Below are 21,276 nucleotides of genomic sequence, written 5' to 3' on the forward strand. Positions count from 1 at the left end.
CTTCTTTAATTTTTCTCTTTCCCATACTATATTATTTTAGTGATTTCATGATGCACTTATCTTCTAGGATTATTCCATCTGGCCTATATCAATTATATGGCACCTACAAATACCATTAGATATGTATGAAAGTTAGAATAATTAAGTTTGAATAGGTTAGGATAGAATAGTTTGCATGGACAGATGTACAATTATGGTTTTCAAAAAAACTTTTGCACATAAATCAGGAATTACCCTATGATGCCCATCCTTTCAAAATATAAGGGAGATGGGACAGTTCAGGTATTATAGAAGACAGTGAAAATGGCCAAAGGCTTTCTGCCATGAAGAAGGAATACTGAGGGTTACCATGACGCAAATACTCAATAAATCCACACTCACGTTTAATATTAAATAATAGAAATAAGCAAACGGAAGCCTTGTTCCTCCATAAGGATATCATAAGCCCCTAGAGTCCAACAGAAGACAGTCCAGTGTTAGTTTGCATCATGAAAGCTAATATCCACCTAAGCATATATGCCCCTGAGTGTTCTTGCAGGATACTTTTCTAGGGCCATGGCCTGCCATTTTCCTTTCATCATCTGAGTAGCACAGACATCTTGAGATCTCAAGATCAGTAATATGTAATAATTGGAAGAGAGGGCATAATTTTCCCCTACCCTATTCAGAGAAAACATGTGCCTTGCAATTAAATAGAACACAATTTAGAAAGTCCACTTAAAATTATGTACTGGGCTTCCCTGGTGGCGCAGTGGTTGAGAGTCCACCTGCCGATGCAAGGGACACGGGTTCGTGCCCCGGTCCGGGAAGATCCCACATGCCGCGGAGCGGCTGGGCCCGTGAGCCATGGCCACTGAGCCTGCGCGTCCAGAGCCTGTGCTCCGCAACGGGAGAGGCCACAACAGTGAGAGGCCCGCGTACCGCAAAAAAAAAATAAATTAAAAAAATAAAATAAAATTATGTACTGAGTAAACCTATCGATTTAAGTCAAAATTGTCCACATTTTTGAAACTATGTATCTTTTGTGTAATAAAGGTGAGAGCCTTAACCTAAGATATTTTACTTGTACATTTACTTTGACATTTTAGTGTTTTCATTGCCTCTTCTGGCCTGGTTCTATTACTTAGAATTAGACTTGAATTAAGAACTTGAATGGGAGCAGATAACCTCCCATAATTAACAGTTATCTTATAAATGTGTCTCTGATAAAATCTCCAAAATGATCCAGCAGTTCTCACCAAGAATGGTGCTAGAATACCCGCTACACAGTCACATGTAACCATGGCATGGAAATGCATTATTAAGGATGTTAAGACTTTTTTAAAAAAAAAATCAGTGATAACATTGCTGTCTGCACAATGTAAAATATACGTAAAAATACATTTTTGTCAATAAGAGAAGAAACAGAACATGGAAACATGAGTTTTTATCTCTGCAGCGGGTAAAATTGAATACTTTTCCCTCTTTATTTTAGTTTTCACTCATAGTTTTATGAGCTATTAATAAAGAAAATTATCTATGAAATTTGCATGCCATTCAGTTTGATTAGTTCTTTCTAAATTTAGCACATTGGCAGGTGCACATCATTTCTGGGCTCTGCTGGCATATCATGTTGGTTCTGCAAGAGTAATTTAGTTTTGGAATTACCTTTTAAACTTCTTGCCTGTCCTACATTGCAGTGATGAAGCAAACCTTCTACTTAAAAGACCAGAATAAACACTCAACTTGGGCTCTTAAAATTCTGCTCTTTCAGAATCTTCGTAGCTTATTTCTTTTGGTATCAAATGGTGTCAGAGACTGTGATACTATAATCACGATTACAGGCTTGATTCTAGAATCACAGTTACAGGCTTGATTCTGTTTATTATGCCATCAGTTCTTCAGAATGCTATAGGGAGACTGCTAAGATCTATAAATTGGAGCTCAAGTGCAAATTTTACTTGTAACAGAAACTTCTTAAATAGAGAAATAAAAGGTAATGAATTGGAACTTCTCAGAAGGTTGTAACAAACATAATGTTTCTCAAATAGAACAAATAAAACAGAGAAAAGTGATGGGGATGCTTTGCTTCTTCTTGCCCTTTGGTGACAGACCGTCTTTCTCTTAACAGCACTGTTCAACCTCATACCAGTGGGACTGCGCGTCGTGGCCATCCAGGGAGTGAAAACAGGGTTGTATATAGCCATGAATGGAGAAGGTTACCTCTACCCATCGGTAAGTAGCATGCCCAAGATATTGGCCATTCATTCAATGTCTGCAAAATAGCGAAAACGTCAACCACAAAAATGAGAAAGTTCTGTCTCATGACTCTCATTTTTGCTTTAGTATTTGACCTTTACTGCGATGCTGTAGGAGCTATTAATTCATTAGTCATCAATGTTTGATAATATCAGTGTATCAAGTGGAAGAGTTATATCACCTCTTAAAATTGTGCGTTTGCATATTTTTATATGTCCCAGTTCACAGAAAATTGAGCAATTTTGAAAGCATTGATATTGATATAATCTTTTTCTACTGTTTAGAATTGTGCTTGTCTTAGGGAGTTTCTTGTGAAAGATTATTTTATAAATAGAAACAGAATAAATGGGAATTCTACAAAAGTAAATTGAGGAGAGATTAGTTCTTTTAAAAGTGAGAATTCAGATTGAGTAAATGCTTTATTGGGAAAATAATTCTAATATCAAAATGGATATTGCATTTAAATTTAAGCAAGTCTCGGTTTTATGTTAATGTGTACTAGTAGCTGGGCACCTTCTAGCCTCTTCTGTAATATTTACTGTTTACAAATAATTCATATCCAGGTATACTCTATCCATATATTATAATGCAGTTAGAATTCGTATCTGTCACAAGTCCAAGCAATAGAGACTTAGATGAAAATACTTCTTTCCATTATTCCTTGAGCAAAAGTGGATAAAATCATGGAGCCTCAAAGAAAATTCTCTTATTTAGGTTTGCATGTCATCTTAGTATAAATTCTTTAAAACTCTGTTGTTGTTAAATATCATCATCAAAAAAACCACATGTAAACATACATACATTTTACATACACACACACACCTAAAACTTAAGCAGAGAAGAAGCATCCTCTGGGGCCCTCCCATGCAATGTGATAGATTTTCTTCAGCAAATCCGGGAAATCTGTCAAAGAAGATGAAATGTGAGCCGCAGATTCCCTTCATCGTGAGCTGGGAAATGCTCTTGTCATTTGGAACCTTCCTCCACCTTCCCTGAAGGGTGTTCCTGCACACAGACCTGGGCCCTACATTATGCAAATTGCATTCTGTTTCACAAGATGAATATTCAACATATTGGGAGCAAGAGGAAGCTAGAATTCCCTATCTCCCCTTTAGGAAGAATTCGATTCAGATAAAGATCATTTTCTAGAGATACCTTATTTCAGATAAAAGTCAGTTTCATTGATTTGACATTTGTTCTGTTATTTTTGTTTCTTTTACCCGCAAGTAATCTCTGAGATGCCTAAAAATTATTAGATGCAGTTTCTGCCATAGCTTCTAGTTCTGTTTCTGCTGATGATTTTATCATGTTGTCCTGCTGAGGTATATGCATTGATGTAGGGGAAATGTAAATGTTTGTTTGATATTTTTGCTTCTGAGATGCTTTCTGTTTTCTTGTGATGAGGTTGCACATGTATGCCGTTTTTCTAAAAGGTAGAGAATATCATCGTGAGTATGTGTCTTAGCTTAAAATCCAAGTTCTGGTTCTGGTCAGTGCAGTCTAAGTGGTGCAGCAAGAATAGAGTGAGGACAGAGCTAGCTGCCCAGTCCAGTCCTCGGCACCTTAAATATGGCCTTTCCACCCAAAGATCAGATCTGTGGGCAGCACCTGCCCTAGGATTAGTCCCAGTAACACCATCAAGCTTTTTATCTCACCCATTGTTTTCTACTCTCACCTTCCAGATTCTCCAGGTACTTGGCTTCTGTGCCTCCCTTTTGGTGTCTTGATTCTCTGATTTGCAGATCTTGGTTTTCTCCTATTCTCATTTTTGACTCTTTGCTCTGAGCCCAGGACCTGGTAAGGAGCGCTCTACTCACCCAGCCTTACTCTAAAACGTCCCCTGCCCAGGCCAGGCCCTTAGAATCCTCAGCATCTTGTAGGAAAAGGATTTAGATAAAAATTGAATGCGATTTCCAGTTTTTACTAATATTCTACGGTTAAAGTGCTCTGTTTATTTCAAGGTAATGAAATTTGAACTTCAGATATTTAAGGAAAAAAGAATGTTTTCCCACGTTCATTCCTTTATTCCATAATTAGTTTCTGAGAGCCTACTAAAATAATAATCTAGAACAACACAATATAACAATTACTATAATATGTAATAGTAATAATGGTTAATATGTATCTAGTGCACTCTGCCTAGCACTGTTCTCAGTGCATTACAGGCTTAGCTTATTTAATTCTCCCAACCAATTAAGCAAATATTGTTAAAATGATAATACTGATGAACAGAGAGCTTAAGAATCTGTGCAGTCACCCAGGGAGTAGACAGAAGACAGGATTTGAGCCTTATTAGTCTGACTCATTAGCTTACATTTTTAACTGTTTCACTGTACTGCTTTCATGCGCCAAACAGTTTTCATAATATGGTCTGGCACCCATTCTAAGAAGAAGTTATAAGCACAAGATGACGTAATAAAAATCTTCAGAGAATTGTTACCTAGGGAAGAAACTTAATTTCAATTATTAAGAAGTATCATTCGAAATATAATCTGTTTCCTTTGGAGATTCTCAAGTTAAAAAATCGTAGAAAATGATATTTATCGGAGGAAAGGTTGATATTATATACTGGGTGCTTAATATTCTTAAAATGTATCACATGTAACGTTTGAGCTTAAATTTTTAAAGCCGACGTGGTTAACCCAACTAAGAAGTTTTGAACTAAGTTGAATAACTTTTTGAAAAGGAAAACTCCACTCAAGCTAAGATTTAAAGGAAAAAGTTAATGAAGATTGAAGTCCGAGAAACGAAGGAATCTGTTTTAAGCTCATGCCCACTTTAAAAAGATCAAATTAGACTAGTGTCTGATATGAGACGGCTTTTATTGAGGATCTGTAAATTTAGAATGTAGGCAATAAAATACTCAGATCATTCAAAGTGAGTTCCATTAAATGAAAGTCACACTAGGGATCTGACTTGGAGTGTATATTCCTCTATTTGTGTTTCAGGAAGTAACTCTCATAATCCCTTGCCATCCAAATAAAGATATTTAATTTGTCAGATAATTCCACCTCAGGGGGATGAAAGAAGGTATCTTGACTGAGATGTAAATAATCACATTTCCGATGCTGAAGGTATTTGTTCCCTGTGGAATCTCTTCTTCAGCATGACAAGAGTCATTTCTTTTGTGGTCATAATGATTGTAATATGTTTCTTGAAGATGCCTCTCAAGAGTTTTGATGTTAGATACAAACAGTTTGCTTGAAGATAGAATGCAAGCTGCATGGTCACAGAACAGAAAGTGACAAGGAAATACTTTTTTAAAGAATTAGTTTGAAATGATATTTAGGAAAAATGCATGTTGACCAACTATAAACTATTTATAGTGCACTTGTATTTCTGTGCCCATGGAGTGATGTGTGAGTTCTTTGCTCATCCCTGATATCCATCTCGTCTCTGAATAGCATCTCTGGACATCCATCCTCAGGAAACTGGTCACTATTTATCCCAGTGCTGGTGGGGTACCCTAGCCATGCCTCCCAGTGTTCTGTTTTTCTTTAGGTACCAGGCGGTACATGAGATTAATCATGTAATCTGAGCTACAGTGACTGTCACTGGCCATCACTATCCATTGCAGGTGAGCCAAGGGCCTCAGTAGCATCTGATGACTGCTCATCCTGGGGACCAGCCTTTTGTTCTTTGATGTGACCCCTGGGAGCCAGGAGGCAAAACTATAACTGAGCAGGTTTCCATTCATCTGGTTACACAGAGGTGCCCCTTCCATCTTTCATCTTTCATTCTTCATCTCTCTGAATGGGTCAACTTCTTTATCTTAAAAGTATAGTAAATTTGAGATGATTGTTAATGTCTTTGTTATTCTAAGAATCTGTGACTCTATATGCATGTTTTTCTGCACAAACAATATCTAACACCTTTTGAGAATGTATATATGTGTTGTGTGTGTGTGTGTGTGTGTGTGTGTATATCATTTGTGTGTATCTAGTTTGTGTGTGTTTCAGTGGAATTACACATTGTGCCTAAATTACACACACATTTATTTACTTGATTACAGTTCTGATCAGAGTGTTTCTATTTCTTTGTATGAAATGTTAAATAATAGTTTTAAAATTTACACCTATTCTAAAGGTTTACTTACCATGCTGAATATATGTTTCTTTTTTTATCAAGTTTTCCTATGGTCTCTTCCACATTATGACTCAGTTGGATATATCATCCAGGCTCAAAATGGCTATTATCCTTTCTTGGTATTTTGGCTCAGATAATTTCTAATAATAAGAAAGCAACTATAGTGCTTCAGTTAATTTCTCTCCAGCATTCATGTAGTTCCTATGACCCTGAATACTGATGCACAGAATATGATTGATTATGACAAAGGCAAGAATGCTGTCATTCTACTTAAGGTCACTTACCAGAGGGAAAAAACAATTTAGAAACAAAAGCAAATGGTACACTACATATAACTAATTTTAAGTCGTCTTTGGACAAAAGGAAAATGTGAAACATCCTATTCTTCTACTGTTAGGTTGATAGTAGGCAATAAAAATAAATAAATAGACATTCAGGCTCTCCAAGTTCCAGTGCCATTTTATGGAATTTGGAGGAAGGAATTGAGGTTGAGATGGAGAAGATACTAATAGGAAGAAGAGAGAAAAAAAGAGAAGTGAAAAGAAAAGGAGATAATAAATCAGCAGTAGGAAGATGCATTAGGCAGCATTGGGGAAAAGGGGGAGAGAAGAAAGAGGATGAAGGGAGGATGGGAAAAGGAAATGGCCAAGGGAAGAAAATGGGGACGATACATCACAAGGAGGGGAGAGAGGGCAGGTCACACCTTCACTCCCTCCATCATATTCCTGGAATCCACCTGACTCCTGGCTTCGGCCTCCCACTATGGGGTGGAGAAAACAAAATCCTCCTTCTAGAAGCACAGTCTGGAGTTTCCAGTCACACCTAAAATATTTTTTCCTCTCTATCCCCATAACCACTTTCACCTATTTCCCCTTCCAGAATGGTAGCTATGCCTGGTTAGTATTGTAGCCGTATTTAACTTCCAAAGGATTATACCTGTAAGAATTAGTGGAAAGAGGTGAGTGGCAGTGTGAAAACCATTGCGGTAGTCCAGGTGAGGGAAGCTGAGTGTATTCAATGGAATATTATCAGCCTAAAGAAAGAAAGTAACCTGCCATTTTCAACAACATGGATGAACCTGGAGGGCATTATATTAAGTAAAATAAGCCAGACACATAAAGAAAAAAGCTGCATGATCTCACTCGTGGAATCTAAACAAGTCAAATACATAGAAGCAGAGACTTGAACTGTAGTTGCCAGGGGCAAGAAGGTAGGGGATTGAGGGAATAAAAGGAAAAGAAAGAAAAAAGAGTGAATTAAATAGAAATTGTAAACTGCAAACATGTGTTTTCTTTGGACAGACTGTGTGTGTGTGTGTGTGTGCCCGCGTGCACACACACACACACACACACACACACACACACACACACACACACACACACACACACACACACTGTGATCTGAATGCCTTTAGGTTGGGCAAGTACTCTACAGCCTACAGTTTGGCCACAATGACAACTACTCCTTTTTTTAAAAATTTTTATTGGAGTGTATTTGAGTTACAATGTTGTATTAGTTTCAGGTGTACAGCAAAGTGAATCAGTTATACATATACATATATCCACTCTTCTTTTTTAGATTCTTTTCCCATATAGGCCATTATAGAGTATTGAGTAGAGTTCCCTGTGCTATACAGTACGTCCTTATTAGTTATCTATTTTATATATAATAGTGTGTATATGTCAGTCCCAATCTCCCAATTTATCCCTCCCCCCACTTTATCCCCGGTAACCATTAGTTTGTTTTCTACATCTGTGACTCTACTTCTGTTTTGTAAATAAGTTCATTTCTAAGGGAAGACACTTTATACACAGTAACTTTGTTTCTACACACATGTTAACTTTGTTTCTGGGCCTAGAGACACTGGGTTGGCAACCTGGGAATTAAGGGACTGGAAAGGATGAGAGATATTTGAAAGTGTTTCTTGGGGAGTTATGGGAAGAACTCTACAGTTGTCTGGGTAGGGGAGGTGACAGAATCACGACTCACTCTGGTATGATTAACTCAGAACCTGGTGAGCTGTGACGCTTCCCTGGAAGAAAACAAAACCCAGAAGGAGGAGGGAGCCTGGGTGGAGGAAGATGCTGCATTCAGTTTTGGAACCAGGATTTCCAGGTGGGTTATAATCCCACTGCTGGATGATGACTCATGTATCCTGGAAGAATCACATCAAAGGGCTGTCTTAAGAATGGTGTTGCAGATGGAGAAAGAATTGTTCTGTGATGGATGGTGATTGTTTTCCTTTTCCTGCTGAATGGCAGACAAAGTTGGAAGAAAAGGGTCTGCATGGATGAAGTTAGATATTAGGAAGAACATTATTAAGTATCATGACTTCTTGAAAAAGCGTTCTAATATTTTTGCTTGATTTCTAAATATACAGAATTGATAGAGGCAATTTTGGACACGGGTAGTAGAGCAGAGGACTAGCTGAGTAAATTCATAACTTGTGCCTTTATAGAAATGATGCCAATAATATGGGAACAAAGTATCAGGCCTTTGGATATTCTTATAGTAACTCGCAATCCTCACTATACATGAGACTTACTCAGATAGCATTGTAAATATCCGGATCCCAGGACATTAACCTAAAAGGTTCCCACTCAGTGAGTTCGATATTCCTCAAAATCAGAATTTTGAATATGTGTCCCAGGCATTTCTAACACACGTGCCTGAAGGAGTACCCCTTGATAAACAAGGGTCTGCCTCACTGTCTCAGGAGCTGTGACTCTGAGATGACATGATTTTATATTTACCATTGCTTTATGATTATTGTTATTGTTGTTATTTACAAATTCATGGTCCAGTTCAAGCCCCTTTGAAGTAAGCAGAATGATGTGACCATAAGTAGTGCTCACCTGTCCCACTGATCAAATGAGCTGGGCTTTGAGGAACTGCACAGAGAAAAGACCCAGCTGTGATCACTCTGCTCAATCTGGAAAGAATAGGACAAGAAACGTGTCCTTGAGCATCAAGATAATATAGGGAAAGGCAGGAATCTTGCTGAAACTTGAGAAAATGAAGTAAGAGAAATAGAAACAAAGACATTGAATTTGCAACTAGTAACAGCTGGTTTGCAAACTTGAAAGAAAACTAGTCTCTTCACCATGTGAAAAGCTCAGGGGTTCCCCCTGAGATGATCAGCCTGGGGCCAGTGCGCTCTGCTGACCTGAAGGGCTGGCTCAGAACAAGGACATCCTGTCAGAGCAGGTTTTCAATGACAACAAAGCTGGGTTGCTTCAGAAGTGAACGCTTTTTAGGATTTTTTTTTAAAAAATTACTTATAAAATAAATATATCTATATTTAATAAATTGTGTATTTTTCCTAAGCCTCTGTTTCCTCAGAGACAAGTCTGTTTTCCTCTAAGCAGGACCTTCCCACACAAGTCCCATTTCTGGAACAAAGGAGGCCTCCTTCTGCCCTAGACAATCAGCAGGTTCCTGATCCTTGGAGCTTCTTTTCCGGGTCCTGTGAAGAGAGTGGGGTGATCCCATGTGGGCCCACCATTATATAAATTTCTTAACTATACCAAAGCCCCTACACCTCACAAAAATTAAACACATATGTCTGATAACAAGAGTGTGCAAGAAATATGTAGAAGATCATCTCTGCTCAGCATAATTGTTCAACACTTAAATATAGGCTGAAGAATCAAGCACTCTGTAGAGATGTGTATAATCATAAATTCATTTATTTGCTCATTCAAATCAACCAGTATGATTGTATGCCTCCCACTGACAGCTATTGTGCTGTATGTGCTGGAGCTTCAAAGATCCGTGAAAAATTCCCGATTTAAAAACAAACAAACCAACAACCAAAACCCTCTAAAGTCCAATAGATATGAGGAAATCATTCAGAGGGCATCTTCACTAGATGAATTCTAAGAGTCTTTTCTCAGAACCTGTGATTCCATGATTATGTTTGTACGTTTCCTATCACTCCTTTGATAGTGATGGATACGTAGCACGTCTTCAATCTGTAGTTCTTGATTGCTTATTGTTAAGGTGGAATCAGTTTCACCAGCAAATTTTATGAATCTATTCCTTGAGTGCCTTCCTTGTTCACGCTATTTATTATGCATATGCCACTTATCTTTTTTCCCCACAAAAAAACATTAAGCATCAGCAAAGAAGATAGGAGTCTGTTAATTTCTCGAGTTAGAATTGCAGAAAAGCACTTATTTACACATTTCCTTTCCTGAAAGGGCATGATAAACTCACAGAGGCAGAACTCGGATATGCAATGTCTGCCTCTATAACATGGTCATATTTACATTAATGGGTGAGTGGTAATGCTGTCTTCACCTTAAAAAAAATCTCAAGGCAAAACGTAAACCCTGATTTCTAGTAAATTGTCACTACCACTTGAACAATTTAAAGCAAGAGCATGAATAATGATAATTAGAGAAAGGACTTCATTGTTTCTATATGTTCATAAATGATATACTTGTAGTGTCAAAGAAAAAATATCATTGCATTTTGCAATTTTATCCTACTTTACTCTAGGGTAAAAACTATAAAATACTGTAGATAGTGACAAAATTTAGGTTAGATCTAAATGTTTCAATTTTTTAAAAACCTGTTATTTGTAGAGGATGGATGGTAGATGGTGAAAGGAGTTTTTTGTATGTAAGGAATTTCAAACACTACCTGAAAAATTGAGTCCTAAATCAACAGATAATATTTTAGGACGAACTATCTCTTTTTTTTTTTTTTTTTTTTTGCGGTACACGGGCCTCTCACTGTTGTGGCCTCTCCCCTTGCGGAGCACAGGCTCTGGACACGCAGGCTCAGCGGCCATGGCTCACGGGCCCAGCCGCTCCGCGACATGTGGGATCTTCCCAGACCGGGGCACGAACCCGTGTCCCCTGCATCGGCAGGCGGACTCTCAACCACTGCGCCACCAGGGAAGCCCAAGGACGAACTATCTCTTTGCTTTCATTCTCCACACCATGAAAAAACTTTTGCAAAAAAAACCAAATACATAAATGCTAAGAAGGCCGATATACCATATAATGAATGACAAATCAGCTCTAACATTAAAGCAGTAATTAATACTACTAAAATTGGGGGAAAATTGTGATTCTTTAAAAAATTGTTTGTGTATGTGGAATGCCTCCTTATTGAAATTGTATACACCATCCACCCAAGTAAAGTTGAAGGGGTTTGTTTCTGATTACATATTTTACTTTTAGAGAATTCTTTCTATTTCTGGGAATGGGGTTGTATGTAAGCTACTTGCCAGAGCCTCTGAGAACCCATGAGCCATGAGTTCATGGTGGGCTCTGAACAGAAATTGGGTGTTTCTCTCAGTTTCCTCAATGCAGCCCATTTTTTAGTAATTTATATTCCATTTCTTAGTTACTGGGAATTAATAAGAAATATTATTTAGGGCTTCCCTGGTGGCGCAGTGGTTGAGAGTCCGCCTGCCAATGCAGGGGACATGGGTTCATGCCCCGGTCCAGGAAGATCCCACATGCTGCGGAGTGGCTGGACCCGTGAGCCATGGCCGCTGAACCTGTGCGTCCGGAGCCTGTGCTCTGCAACGGGAGAGGCCACAACAGTGAGAGGCCCGCGTACTGCAAAAAAAAAAAAGAAAAAGAAATATTATTTAGGAAATAATTCATAAAAATATGATTTATTTTTTTCCAGAGAAACTACTATAGTTACCATTACTGAAAAACCAAATTGCCTGTTTTTCTTCACATTATTTACTAAAATTGGAAAAATTGTTCCTATAGTGAAAACTATATTGTTCACATATATAGTTTTTATATATGTGAACTCCATACATTTTAACTTTGAATTATTTCTCTATATTATGGAAGGGTGTTTTGTGCTCTGAGCTACTTAGGGTTTCACTGAATGTTGGCTGTTTGTCTTAAGGTAATGTATTCAATTTGGATTGCAAGTTCGTGGAAAGGTACATAGTGTACTTCTGAGTAAGGACATAGTAGATCTCTTGAGAGTTTTATTTAGAGTTAGATACTGGTTTTAAGATCTGACAACTACATGAAATGAAGAGATGAGTCACTTGTTAATAGGTACATCCCAACCCATGCAACAGCATCATAATTGGTTGTTATTTGCTGTCCCAGTAGAGAAAGATACTGAATGGGAACGAGATATTTTTGTGAGGCTTTGGAATTGCTACATCTCTGACAAGATGGAGATATTTTATTTGGTTATTAATCCTGGATCCAGGGCACTATTTAGCAGAAATAGGTATTTGGACAACCAGGAAACATTATTCTACTTTACTCTTATGCTGGTACAAATAGTACCGAAAGGTACTAGCCTGACAAATGGTAAATACTGCTTTATGTCATGAGAGGAGGAGCTTGCATCCATGTCATGCAAGAAATTAGCTGTGAATGCCTTTCACAAGGGCATCATGATGGAGGGTTGACCTTCACTTACTCCCCATTTGTGTTACCTTCTCCAGTTAACTCATCTGTCTCTCAACTCTGAACCCTTTATAACACTGTTTCCACTCTCTAAACCTGAGGTTGAGTGCATAAGAGATCCAGATCCTTGTCATGGCAAATTATTTTCCGTTAAGAGCTGCATATTTATTGTGGTATGGAAACAACTGTATTTATTAGGAGGCATGTAAAATGCTCACAATGCAAAGATACACATTCATTTGCAAGCACCTCCTCTGCAATCAGTACTTATTACTCATATTATTTTTGCTATTGTGTTAAATGGTAAAAAAAAAAAAAAAAAATTATGTAACTTCAGAAGAAATAATGGCACCTACTGCATTATTTAAATATTGCCATTTAACATTTTGCTTTCTATCCTATAACTAGCAATTAACGTTATCAATAGAAGCAATGGAAAAAAATTTTGTATTAAGAACTTGCAATTTAGATAACCCTACTTACCATATACCCAACTCCTACATTGGTTTTATTCCAATTTCAATTAGAATTCTATGTTTCTTGCAATATTAATAACAGAAAAAATCAACTTTCAAGCTGTTCAGAAGTTCTCTAGACAACTTTTAACTAAGGACGAGGTAAGAGGCATTCTCTTAATGTCCATGGAGAAATAAACTCTAATGTGAAATATCATATTAATATAAAGGAGGAAATTATTAAGAAATTGTTCCACAGGTACCATAAATGGGTTAACTATTTTTCTAATGCAGTTTGAGTCCTTTACAAGACTGTTTTTATAGACTTAGCAAAGCCAAATGTATACCCAGGAGAAATAGCAGTGAGCCTTTAATTTAAAATTACATTATGTGAGAATGCTTGTACATTGAAATGGGTAGACAGAAGAATTGCCTTGGGCAGTAGTTCCCTTGTGTTTATCTAAAAAAACCAAAGAACACCTTGTAGGAATTTGAATGCAAAGTTCTTATTAATTTTTATGCATCATTTATGCAATAACAATAACCAAGAAAAGGAAAAAGGAACCATGTCAGGAAAACGTGATTGTGTCAGACTTTGGTTCTCTGAGCCCTGATTTTATTATGTTATTCCTGATGGTCAGTCATTGGGACCGCTTAGAAATTCCTCAGACTTGTTAAACCATTAACTACCAGGACTAAAATACCATGTTATTTAAATTTTTAATGAATAATAACTTCATTAGACATTCTGTTCCTAATGTGACTAGGGAAAACTATGGAATGTGGTACATTGTAGCACTTCATTTCAATTATTTAATATTCCAGTCATTTGCTTAACAAGAGACTTTGCCCAAGGGTTTGCTGAAACACTGAATATCTGGCAAATTACTGTGTACTAATTGATCCAATAATGGCATGTTAAAATTACCTCAACCATTCTGCTCAATACTTAATTGTATTTTCTGTTGATGTCAGTGTTCTACCTAGAAGCATTTTGTCCTTTAAAATAATTTTTTACTTTGGAAAGAAAGTCATAGAAATGCATTATTTGTTACTTGAGAGGTTTTACATTTGAGGCCGTAACGGTGAGAACAGCAAGATAAAGGTGTAGAAACATCATGCCCAAGTCCTGGAAATGTAGAGACTGCAAAGCCCCCAAGTTTTATGTATTAATGAACTAATCTTGTTAATCCCACTTCAAAGTGAGTTTTGCAAGGGTAACTCAATAATCTTTAGGGATGACTGCATCATACCTGAGTATATGTTACCACAGGGGAAAAATAGAATTATTGTACTGGGGGCTCTGTGTAGTAGTGTGTGTGTGTTTGCGTCTAGCTGTTCTATAACCACAAACTACTAACACATACTCTTTTCGTACACGATGGAAAGGGTACACACATAGAAATTAGTATTCTGACATGTAAATGTGGTTGTTTTCTCTTAGTTCTCATCTAGGCATTTTTCTGAATACTCAATTGTGAAGTCCTATGAACATAAAATCAATCTTTATGGATAGTGTATAGAATTTATAATTCACAAATCCAGTTTTTGTTTTGTTTTGTTTTGTTTTTTGCGGTACGCAGGCCTCTCACTGTTGCGGCCTCTCCCGTTGCGGAGCACAGGCTCCGGACGCGCAGGCTCAGCGGCCATGGCTCACGGGCCCAGCTCCTCCGCGGCATGTGGGTTCCTCCCGGACCGGGTCACGAACCCGTGTCCCCTGCATCGGCAGGCAGACTCTCAACCACTGCGCCACCGGGGAAGCCCAATCCAGTTATTTTTAATTCTTCAAAGAGTTCTTCTTTTAATTTTTCGTCTACACCTCGTTTCTTAGATGGACAACAGAGTGGGATTGGTAGGTGGACATGTATAATGGGAGGAGAAAATACCCAGTTCAGAAGACTGACTGAGGGCTGTCAATGCCACCAGCACTAATTGAAGCATTTGGGCCCTCTTGGTGACTCTGAGAATTCTGAATGACTTTTTATAACATGATGATGACATTTGAAACGCTTTCCAAGAAATAGTCGGAACACTCAGTCCTGTTTTCTTTGATCTTCAGATATTGTGATTATGTTCTGGCAGAATGATGGCAACTAATTACGTAAGGTCAGCAAACATCGACATGCCTATCACAGACACATCACGAACAAGTCGGAACTTCCCCAGCTGTGTGGTTGGCCTGGTGGGCACAGTGCCAGCAGCAACATTCTCTCTCTGACACTTCTGCCGCAGAGAGATCCCATTTTGAAAGCACTGGGTTAGCAGGGAAAAAAATTTTGTATTAAGAACTTGCAATTTAGATAACCCTACTTACCATATACCCAACTCCTACATTGGTTTTATTCCAATTTCAATTAGAATTCTATGTTTCTTGCAATATTAATAACAGAAAAAATCAACTTTCAAGCTGTTCAGAAGTTCTCTAGACAACTTTTAACTAAGGACGAGGTAAGAGGCATTCTCTTAATGTCCATGGAGAAATAAACTCTAATGTGAAATATCATATTAATATAAAGGAGGAAATTATTAAGAAATTGTTCCACAGGTACCATAAATGGGTTAACTATTTTTCTAATGCAGTTTGAGTCCTTTACAAGACTGTTTTTATAGACTTAGCAAAGCCAAATGTATACCCAGGAGAAATAGCAGTGAGCCTTTAATTTAAAATTACATTATGTGAGAATGCTTGTACATTGAAATGGGTAGACAGAAGAATTGCCTTGGGCAGTAGTTCCCTTGTGTTTATCTAAAAAAACCAAAGAACACCTTGTAGGAATTTGAATGCAAAGTTCTTATTAATTTTTATGCATCATTTATGCAATAACAATAACCAAGAAAAGGAAAAAGGAACCATGTCAGGAAAACGTGATTGTGTCAGACTTTGGTTCTCTGAGCCCTGATTTTATTATGTTATTCCTGATGGTCAGTCATTGGGACCGCTTAGAAATTCCTCAGACTTGTTAAACCATTAACTACCAGGACTAAAATACCATGTTATTTAAATTTTTAATGAATAATAACTTCATTAGACATTCTGTTCCTAATGTGACTAGGGAAAACTATGGAATGTGGTACATTGTAGCACTTCATTTCAATTATTTAATATTCCAGTCATTTGCTTAACAAGAGACTTTGCCCAAGGGTTTGCTGAAACACTGAATATCTGGCAAATTACTGTGTACTAATTGATCCAATAATGGCATGTTAAAATTACCTCAACCATTCTGCTCAATACTTAATTGTATTTTCTGTTGATGTCAGTGTTCTACCTAGAAGCATTTTGTCCTTTAAAATAATTTTTTACTTTGGAAAGAAAGTCATAGAAATGCATTATTTGTTACTTGAGAGGTTTTACATTTGAGGCCGTAACGGTGAGAACAGCAAGATAAAGGTGTAGAAACATCATGCCCAAGTCCTGGAAATGTAGAGACTGCAAAGCCCCCAAGTTTTATGTATTAATGAACTAATCTTGTTAATCCCACTTCAAAGTGAGTTTTGCAAGGGTAACTCAATAATCTTTAGGGATGACTGCATCATACCTGAGTATATGTTACCACAGGGGAAAAATAGAATTATTGTACTGGGGGCTCTGTGTAGTAGTGTGTGTGTGTTTGCGTCTAGCTGTTCTATAACCACAAACTACTAACACATACTCTTTTCGTACACGATGGAAAGGGTACACACATAGAAATTAGTATTCTGACATGTAAATGTGGTTGTTTTCTCTTAGTTCTCATCTAGGCATTTTTCTGAATACTCAATTGTGAAGTCCTATGAACATAAAATCAATCTTTATGGATAGTGTATAGAATTTATAATTCACAAATCCAGTTTTTGTTTTGTTTTGTTTTGTTTTTTGCGGTACGCAGGCCTCTCACTGTTGCGGCCTCTCCCGTTGCGGAGCACAGGCTCCGGACGCGCAGGCTCAGCGGCCATGGCTCACGGGCCCAGCTCCTCCGCGGCATGTGGGTTCCTCCCGGACCGGGTCACGAACCCGTGTCCCCTGCATCGGCAGGCAGACTCTCAACCACTGCGCCACCGGGGAAGCCCAATCCAGTTATTTTTAATTCTTCAAAGAGTTCTTCTTTTAATTTTTCGTCTACACCTCGTTTCTTAGATGGACAACAGAGTGGGATTGGTAGGTGGACATGTATAATGGGAGGAGAAAATACCCAGTTCAGAAGACTGACTGAGGGCTGTCAATGCCACCAGCTCCAGTTATTTTTAATTCTTCAAAGAGTTCTTCTTTTAATTTTTCGTCTACACCTCGTTTCTTAGATGGACAACAGAGTGGGATTGGTAGGTGGACATGTATAATGGGAGGAGAAAATACCCAGTTCAGAAGACTGACTGAGGGCTGTCAATGCCACCAGCACTAATTGAAGCATTTGGGCCCTCTTGGTGACTCTGAGAATTCTGAATGACTTTTTATAACATGATGATGACATTTGAAACGCTTTCCAAGAAATAGTCGGAACACTCAGTCCTGTTTTCTTTGATCTTCAGATATTGTGATTATGTTCTGGCAGAATGATGGCAACTAATTACGTAAGGTCAGCAAACATCGACATGCCTATCACAGACACATCACGAACAAGTCGGAACTTCCCCAGCTGTGTGGTTGGCCTGGTGGGCACAGTGCCAGCAGCAACATTCTCTCTCTGACACTTCTGCCGCAGAGAGATCCCATTTTGAAAGCACTGGGTTAGCAGGGAAAGAGGAGGGCATTCTTCCTCTTCTCTGCTTATGTCCCAGGATCTCTCTTCAAAATTTTAAAAAGACTAAAATTATGACACCTGCAAAGGGCATTTCTGTTGACCCATCAGTGTATGTACATACTTGTCATCACCTCAAATACAGATTTTACGCTTAAGTACATGATTCTTCAGATTTAGTGCTCACATAGTGTCAATTCTTGTAAGAGATCCTGCGAATATACTGGTTTTCTAAGTTTCATAAAGTCTAATGAGTTTTAAAGAGAAATGAAATAACCTTTCTGAGGTCATTTTCCAATTATTAAAGCAACAAGCTCGTAGGAAGGAAAATCTGGAGCTTTGGGGTAAAAGTATTTCCTTTTCTCTTTTCTCTCTTTTTTTTTAAGGATTTACAGCTCAGTTCACTTCATTGGTAGCCCTCAGGGTTTCTTTATCTCATGCCTACAACTGTTATTACTATCTTTCTCTTAATGTCACATTGCTTTCACACTGTCACTGAAATGACCTAGAAACAGTCCCATGAAAGTAGATCCCATAAAATAACATTTCCATGGCATCTTTTTATGTCCTAAAACTAGATTAAATGTCAATACAATATAATAAGTATGCAATAAAAATAAACAGTTTATGCATGATTCTAAGGGGAACTTGTTCCTGATTTTTAAATGTATTTCCTTGAACACTAAATTCATTCATTCTGTGGGTTTTACAGTTTTTAAACACAGAATATAACTTCATTTTGGTCATGGTTTTAGGAAAACTTTTCTTTCAACCTGCAGTAATATGTATCCTGTGTGTCATATTCTTAAGAGGGCCATTTTATCACCTTATTTGGAAAAGACAAACTTAATTTCTTGGAAAGATACACATGATTACAATGTGTGTCATCACATTGATGATTTTGAAAATATATTTTATTTAATTGTGATACATTTCTGCGTCTAACAGTGACCATCTGTTGAAAAGTTAACCATATTCCTATTCATATTCGTATGAAAGAAATAACACCATTGCAAGGAAAATACTAGCATTCAAGGTGCTGATATGTATATATTAGGAGAAAAACATTTCATCCATATTTAGCTGTGAGGTTGCTCTCAGTATATTTTCCATTTAGCATTTGTAATGCTGTCATAATGAAGAAGTATATAATTGTTTTATCCTATTTAATGTATGTGTAACAACCAAGGATATTTCTGGATATCCAGATTGCCAAGATGAATGAAACGTTAATGTTTTCTTTGTCAAAGATACTGAAAAAAAATGAAGGGGAAAAACACGTCCTTGGTTCAGCTCTACTGCCTTCGAGTTGGAAGGGGGTTCCCAGATAATAATATTTCAGTCCATTTCCATTTTTGTTCTTGCTAAGACCCTTGATAAGGTTGCTTGTCAGATACTTAGTCTTTGTACAGATTTCTACTTTTATATCCTTCATTATTGATTCTCCAGATGCTGATAAATTTTTTAAATAATCATAATATTTACAGGAGAAATAAGGCACTACTTTGGCTTATGTGTGTTTATGTCATTCTTCTTGGACCATATAGTTTATTTTTAGTATCCTTTTTTTAATCTTTTACTTTTGTCTTAGGTATCATGACAGCACTAGTAATGAGCTGTGCACACCCGGCAAATAAATTAGACACAACCCCTATCAGATCAAGCTGCTGTCCACAGAATTGCAAGGGAGCAGCACAGAGCACTCTAGGGAAACGCTGAAAAGACACACATGGTTGCGTACACACGTGGTTGCGTGCTGACCAGATTGTTGGCACGTTGACTGGAGATGTCCACTCTCCGTGCTGTTTTATAATTATACACTGACCTCTGCCGCATGAGGGACAGTCAGGACACTTTGCACTGGAGTTCAAAGCTTTCTGCCAGCCTAAACTCTGAAGTCTCCCTGATCCATTGCCCCTACACCCATCACACCTCCAAACAAAGAGAAATCTTTTCTCTTCTTCAAACACCTGTAACACGCTACTTGCGCCTCACTAATGGCTCTGATGCCATTTTTCTTTGCTTAGAGACAGAGATTTTCTCAAGCTACCTTTTTGAAAAGGCACTTTCTTTCTTCCTCACCCTTGATTTCTTTCCTGTCTCTCTCAGCATGCCTGCACTGTTGTTTCTCTGATTCCCTGTCTCTGTATTGTGACCTTCGCCACTACCCCAAAATCATAATTAGTTTCTGCCGCCGGATATTTTCAAGTTAATCATTCACCTTCACACGTATCTTTGTAGATGGCCACTTTAGAGTCCGTTCTTTTCCGTGCCAGCAGTAATTCTCCCTGTCCAGCTGTTATAATTAGAGGAATTGCTCCCCAAGTTTTCTTATCAGATTAGAGCTGTTATTTGTTGTTTTATAAGTTATGTACACATAAAGACTTATTAAAGCAACACACTTAAGGTCTTGGATTAGAGATGCTTTCAACATGCAACAGTTTGTGAAAGCTGTTGTGATGATTATTGAAAAATCCAACACATAGCTAAATTTCCACTGATATTACATTTTTAAAGAAATTTTCTTTTCACTAATGAAGGTTGTGTTACTTACAAGTTCCATAGCAATTTTTCTTATTGCAGACATTTAAAAAAGTCACTATACCTTATATCACCAGTGTAGCCAGAGAGAGACGTACAGCTTTTAATGCTGTAAGTTTAAAGTTGTGGTGCATTTTTATGACACGTGCAGTTGCCTGTGTGATTAGTGCCTAGGGGCCTCCGTTTAGCAAGATGGCAGTGATAGTGATGCAGTGTCTGGAATCTAGTTGGGCAGTAGGCAGGTATAAGGAAGAGTGTGAGGTTTCTACCTTTAATTCTTATCCTGTTGTGGCATACATGAATTAGCAAACAGTATCTGAATAAATTCTCCATTCTTGGCAAGGTAGGTTTAGTCTCTGATGTTGTTTTAGTCTCCAGGAGGCTGCCAGCCCCACCTCTCATTTAATTCTGAGTTACTGGGGCCAGCCTAAGGGGGAGTTCCTTCATTCGTGCCCCCCAGGGGGGTAGGTGGTAGTGAGTCTACAGGCCACTGAAGAATAGGACTATTTGGTGACCAAAGTAAATGGGGAAATCGTGATTTGAAAAGAAGCTTGGGGATTTGATGAATTATTTTGCACCAGTAACAGGGAAAATGGTATGACCTCCAGTAAGCACATAATCGTTTACCTCCTGGAGCAGGAAGCACTTAGGGGTGTGGGAATTCCCAGGTCTTTTATGTGTCCTGGTTTCACCCTTTCTTAGACACTATCCCTTTTGAAAGTTCAAATATATCCACATTCTGTTGAAATCTTGGAGCTTTAAAAATTTAGACTCTTGTCATCATCTTATGTTCCTCATGCTACTCTTTCCTGTTAAGCTTCCTACAGGCAGCTTCTG

General features: G+C 37.9%; 1 protein-coding gene across 2 annotated transcripts in view; it reads left to right on the plus strand.

Annotated features, from left to right (window-relative positions):
- FGF14 (fibroblast growth factor 14) overlaps window positions 1–21,276 on the plus strand; it is a 638,070-nt gene that overhangs the window by 510,903 nt on the left and 105,891 nt on the right. For both annotated transcript variants that reach the window (XM_007461523.1, XM_007461524.1), the window contains exon 3: window positions 2,111–2,214. In XM_007461523.1, coding sequence (XP_007461585.1) covers window positions 2,111–2,214 — 104 coding nt within the window. The remainder of the gene's footprint in view (window positions 1–2,110; window positions 2,215–21,276) is intronic.

This window comes from Lipotes vexillifer, unplaced genomic scaffold (genome assembly GCF_000442215.2).
Source record: "Lipotes vexillifer unplaced genomic scaffold, Lipotes_vexillifer_v1.1 scaffold655, whole genome shotgun sequence".
NCBI classification, from domain to species: domain Eukaryota; kingdom Metazoa; phylum Chordata; class Mammalia; order Artiodactyla; family Lipotidae; genus Lipotes; species Lipotes vexillifer.